This window comes from Crocuta crocuta, unplaced genomic scaffold (assembly GCF_008692635.1).
Source record: "Crocuta crocuta isolate KB4526 unplaced genomic scaffold, BGI_CrCroc_1.0 scaffold158, whole genome shotgun sequence".
Taxonomy (NCBI): domain Eukaryota; kingdom Metazoa; phylum Chordata; class Mammalia; order Carnivora; family Hyaenidae; genus Crocuta; species Crocuta crocuta.
Genome location: NW_027532590.1, coordinates 1,447,786 through 1,453,533, shown reverse-complemented (window position 1 = coordinate 1,453,533; position 5,748 = coordinate 1,447,786). Strand labels below are relative to the sequence as shown.

At 36.1% G+C, this 5,748-nt stretch overlaps 1 protein-coding gene across 1 annotated transcript in view; it reads right to left on the bottom strand.

Moving 5' to 3' along the window:
* Nucleotides 1-933: 933 nt before the first annotated feature.
* The window catches only part of HPGD (15-hydroxyprostaglandin dehydrogenase), a 29,382-nt gene continuing 24,567 nt past the window's right edge, over nucleotides 934-5,748 (bottom strand). Inside the window, exons 6-7 of the mRNA XM_077779660.1 lie at nucleotides 3,506-3,669; nucleotides 934-3,000 (exon numbers count right to left, since the gene is read on the bottom strand). Coding sequence (XP_077635786.1) covers nucleotides 2,862-3,000; nucleotides 3,506-3,669 — 303 coding nt within the window. The 3' untranslated portion in view covers nucleotides 934-2,861. The remainder of the gene's footprint in view (nucleotides 3,001-3,505; nucleotides 3,670-5,748) is intronic.

Sequence of the window (5,748 nt, the reverse complement as noted above, 5' to 3'; positions counted from 1 at the left end):
GAGTTGCGCCTGAGTGGCTCAGTTGGTTAAGTGTCTGACTCTTGATTTCCGCTCACATCATGATCTCATAGTCATGAGATCGAGCCCTGTGTCATCAAGTTCTGTGCTGGGTGTACAGCCTGCTTAAGATTCTCTCTCTCCTTCTGCCTGGCTCCCTCCTTCTCTATTTCAATAAAGATAAAAAAGGGGGCATCTGGGTGTCTCAGTCGGTTGGGCATCTGACTTCGGTTCAGGTCATAATCTCACGGTTCATGGGTTCGAGCCCCACATCAGGCTCTGTGCTGATTTGCTTGCTCAGAGCCTGGAGCCTGCTTCAGATTCTGTATCTTCCTCTCTCTGCCCCTCCCTCACTCGCACTCTGTCTCACTCTCTCTTAAAAACGAATGAACATTAAAAAAAACTTTTTTAAAGGAAAAAAATAAGAGGTAAGGACTGATCCCACCATTTGTGACCCTGGAGCCAGTTACCTCTTCCCATGCACTGAGCACTAGTAAATTTGCCTCTTGAAATTCAAATATAAAAAGGAAGCTATCCTTCAAATGATATTTAGTATGCAAAAGGACTTGAATTTTATTAAAAATGTACACCTTCAGACCTCTTCAATATCCCAAACTTATGAAGATAGGAGAAAAAGACAGAAATCATCACATAATCACTTGTATTTTAAGTGGCACAAGTAGCAAATTCTTTTGATATGGGAAAATTAAGTTTGTTGGACATTTCAATGCCATTATCAAGTCATTCTTTTTTCAGTGTCTACATACTTTTAGTTTTGCCATTCTGGGAGCCCTACCCTATTTATTAAGGAAAATGTATTTGGAAAAAAATACATATTATTTACATTAGGATTTTACTGAAAAAAATGTAATTAAAGAAGCTAAGGCTTCCCCTCCCCCAAACTGAATATTTTTTCCCAATCAGTATACAGAGATATTATATAACATTATAGATTTATTTACAGCTATTAATAGCAGATACATTTTAATGTAAAATAAACTTTTAAAACATGTAACTCATTTTTTTCAGTTCTACTCAGTATTTGATTTCAAATGTCTGAAGAGTTCATTGATTTGAGAAAAAAATTCCAATTCAAAGCATAAAGTATACTGAAGGCTGCCAGTACAGAAAGTTATTCATAAATGAAAAGTTTTAGCTATAGCATTGAACATTACAGTAGGAAAAATATGTTAAGATAAGTGACACTCCACATGCCAATATTATTCACTGACTGGTAACCGCCACAACATATCAACAAGTTTGTGCATTATTACAACTTTTTTCTATCAGACATTCACTGATGTTTATTTGTTGTTGTTTTTCAACTACATTATATGAACCGCTAGGTGAGTTATTCATATTCAAATTACTCCTTAAAAATGAAGGCAATAGTTCTCGATGGTAGAATTGAAACAGAACAAGATAGGACAATTCTCCAGTGTCTCTGGAAAATACTCATCAATCTCAAATGGATGGAATTTGCTCCAAGCTGGGAGCTTTGAGCTTAACAGGCAGAGTGAATCATTCATACAATAGTCTATGAAAAAAATGATTGATTTGGAAATCTTGTTCTTTCACTATTATTAACATTAATTATTGCTTGCGAATAATGTTACACAAAGCAGCTGCACTGACTGACTTTTTCTTAAACTACCTGACAGGAAAAATAGCAAAACATCATAGCTATCTTTACCACTTGTTAATATGAATTTGAACACACGAAAACATTTACAGTTGAGGCTATGACAAAATTGGCCTCTTCTCCTCAACAACTATACATAGAACACTGAGAAACTTCTGGAGAGTAGGGGGAAAAAGTTATTTTGAAAAGTAGGCACTTTTGAAATTGGTACAAATAAACAAAGAAGTTATCTGAAAAATATTACATTTGTATTTTTTTCTTAATGAGGCTATCTTAAGTAAAATATTTAAGGAGCATTAACTGTCCTTTTTGCTGTAACTGTACAAGTTTTATTCCTGAGATTTCTGGAGAAAATTAAATTTGTTTTTTGTTTTTACATTTTTTATATAATTTTTTAAAGCTTATTTATTTTGAGGGGGGAGGGACTGAGAGGCGGGGGGAGAGAGAGAATTGAAACAGGCTGACATGGGACTCAAACTCACGAACTGTGTGAGATCATGACCTGAGTTGAAATCAAGAGTCAGCTGCTTAACTGACTGGAGCCACCCAGGTGCCCTCAAAATTAAATTTCTTAAAATTAGCAAACAGGAAAGAAGTGGCTTTCCTATATGGGAGGCTGAACTATGGATCAACATCTCAACCAGTTACTTTCTGTCATTTTCTCATACATCAGATTTTTCATTTGGGGTATATTCACACTATAATTTATTTCTTAACTGGCCCCCAAATATGCCACAACTTTAAAGAGCTGAAATGTTCAGCTGAAAGGTGGCATATAAATTATTGTTCCTAAAAATTTGCCATTGTAGGTAGCGTCTCTCTTGAGAACATAAAAACAAAATGAGATTTTTACATCTGGTTTGACTTAAATAACAATTCAAGTATCTCCTTTGAAATGATATTCTGAAAAACATTAATATTTATGTACCACAAATTTAAATATATTTTCTGAAAGGTAGAATATTCCTTGAATATCCTTTGTTTTAATCATTACTTAGACTATAAAGATCAAAAGTTAGCTTTGCTTCACATCATATTTTTGATAGCTCCTGATTTTTTTTAATCCAAATACTTAACTAATCATTTGGAAATAAAATGAATAGCAAATGCATGAAGGAAAGCTTCAGACAAAAACATTTCCTTTAAAAAGCTGTATTCAAATGAAGATATGGTCTAATAGAAGTCATTAGTTCTTATTTTCAGGTATGGATGATACAGATGTTCACTGAGTTTTTGCGTGAAATGGAGTTGTTTCATAGTCTTGAAAATGGATTCCCTTAGAAGTTGTGATCTTCATAATAGCTCCATTTAAAGCATCATCTTCAATGAGCGTTATTAATCCATTGGCAATGACCGATGGGCTAGAAATAAAGGAAACACTGTTTTTTTAAATTTCAATATGAGGCATAATTATCACTACATTTTGAATTGTGTTTGGAGAATCTACTACCTTTAACAAGTATCAGGGAAATGTGTATCATGAAGCTATCGCTACCTCCGTATTTTATTCAATTTGATATTAACTAAATTATATGATAAACTTAGTCATAGATTTCCATGCCTAGCCTGTCATTTTGACAGGAAGAACTTATGAATTTATCGTTTACATTGAGAAAATGATTATTTTCTCCTCTTGATCTTATAGGTCTCAGACTTCTCAGATAAAAATGGTATTAAAGTAGAATCGTGAAAAATTAGAGAGAACGTTTATTGAAACCAGAAAAAAAAATTTCTTTTGAGAGTTGCCGAACCAACACGTCAAAGCTGGCGTTAGTTTCTCAAATTTAAAAGGTTATTTCCTCCCTCTTTATTGCTTGAGACTAGATAGTACTTGCAGCATGATATAAAGGAAGCTGCTTTACTTACTCCAAAATTCCATAGAACTTCATCATATCCTTGATGTGATCTTTGTATTCTATATATTGTCCCATGTTTTCTTCTTTCTCAATGGATTCAAGGATGGGTGTGTTAACAAAGCCTGGACAAATGGCATTCAGTCTAACGCCGCTGTTCATGAGATTAGCTGCCATCTGTCAATTAGAAGGAGAAGGTTGCAGTTTTCGAGCTCTCTAAATGTATAACATGGAGCACGCTGATAATTAAAACCAGTTCAAAGACTCAGGAGTGAAAAATGCTACTCAGATATCCTTCCAGCTACATGACAATGACAGTGTTAAGGTTGATGGGGAGCAGAAAGCAAAAGAATACATGCCTAAAATGCTGAATGAATTCCTGAAAGCCTCAGCTAACTAATTCTTGAAAAATTAGTTTTACTGGAAACTCCTGAAAATACTTGATTATTTAAGCTGCTCTTATCTACTGCACTCTGCAGGAACCGAAATGTAAAAAGCTGACCCACAGAACTAGTATCTCAGGTTTGCTCTTGGAAGACAATGATTGTATAACAGGGAATATTCCCTTAAAAAAGTACTGTTGGTGGAAAGTTTGGGACTTTGATAGATTTTTAAAAAATTTTTTAATGTTTTATTTATTTCTGAGAGAGGGAGAGACAGTGTGAGCAGGGGAGGGTCAGAGAGAGAGGGAGACACAGAATCTGAAATAGGCTCCAGGCTCTGAGCTAGCTGTTAGCACAGAGCCCGACGTGGGGCTTGAACCCATGAACCGGGAGATCATGACCTGAAGAGGCCAAGTTGGACACTTAACTGACTGAGCCACCCAGGCACCCCGTGACTTTGGTGGATTCTAAAGATGCTCTTGATAATATGTACTATCTGGAAGGCAATTTAAGTATTTTCAGACAAGCATTCTTTGGCTTAATTTTCCACCTATTGATTTTAAAGTATCTATAGAACAAAATGCAGTCAATTCTTTTTAGATTCTATTTGCTTACTTGTGACCCCCCAAATCAACAGTCATAGAGCTTTTGGGGTCATTTATGGACAAGCACAGAGCAGTGGGAAAATTGAGTTGCTATACACAAATGTTTCAGCTAAGATAAAAAATGATGATCTTCTTTCCTTTTCAGCTCTTATAAACAAATGTCCTTTTTTTGATATATTTAGTCCATGTTTTTCTCATTTTTGTGCCTTTTGTTGGTGACTTGGTTATTTAAAATGATTCCCAAGCATAGCAGTGAAGTGCTATTCAGTGTTTCTAACTGTAGGAAGTCTGGCACGTGCCTTCTCTAGAGAGAAACTACATGTGTTAAATAAGCTTCATGCAAGCAGGAGGCATAAATGCGGTTGGTCATGTTAATACAATACATATTGAACATAATACATATTAAATAAGATGTGTTTAGATACAAATATATTTAATCCAGGCTATGGATGGCTGATCAAAAATGCTGGGACCAGAGGCTCAAAGGGACGTAACCCTGTATTTCTCCTACGAGCAACAACAGTTCAGTATTCTTTAATTCAGTGTTTGCGAGTAAACTGACTGTACAGGTTTCCATTCTAGTCCATTCTTGTCATTGTAAAAAGGACGTTTCCGGTATTTCAGATTTACTTTGTTTTGTAATAGCTTTGTGTGTTCATTGAAAGTTGAATTACAGATTAGGTCTTGGCAAAGTAAATAAAAGTCTCCAATCAATTTGAATTAAGAGGATGAGAGCTGCTTGTCTTCCCTTTTGACTGAACATCTACTTTTTGCGCATCTATTTTCTCTGTCCCCATCTTTTCTATGTGTATCTCTGTCTGCCTCCTCTCTTTGTCTCACCTAGTCTGACCACTGCAGAGACTTCCCCAACTGTGTGACTCTTGTCCTAATTCTCTTCTACACCTGCTCTAATACTTTCTCTAAATTGTAGCCAGAATGGTCTTCTGAAAATGGAACCCGATCTTATCACTCCTCTGCATAAAAGACCCCCTGATGGCTGCACTTAGAATAGATCTGAGCTCAGGACTGTGGCCCACAAGCTGCTTTTCAGCTGGCTCCTACTTCCCACTTTTCCCTTCCTCCTCAGGTTCCATTCAAACTGGCTTTCTTCAGTTATTATAAAAAGGCAAGCAATCTCACTTCATGCCATCAATGCATGGGGTCAGTTAGGCCTAAAATATTCTTAGCTCTGCACACCTCTCCCCCTAGGCCCCCATGGAGGTGTTACCCTTGTCTACTCTCTCTGGTAAATGCCTGTTCCCTCTGCC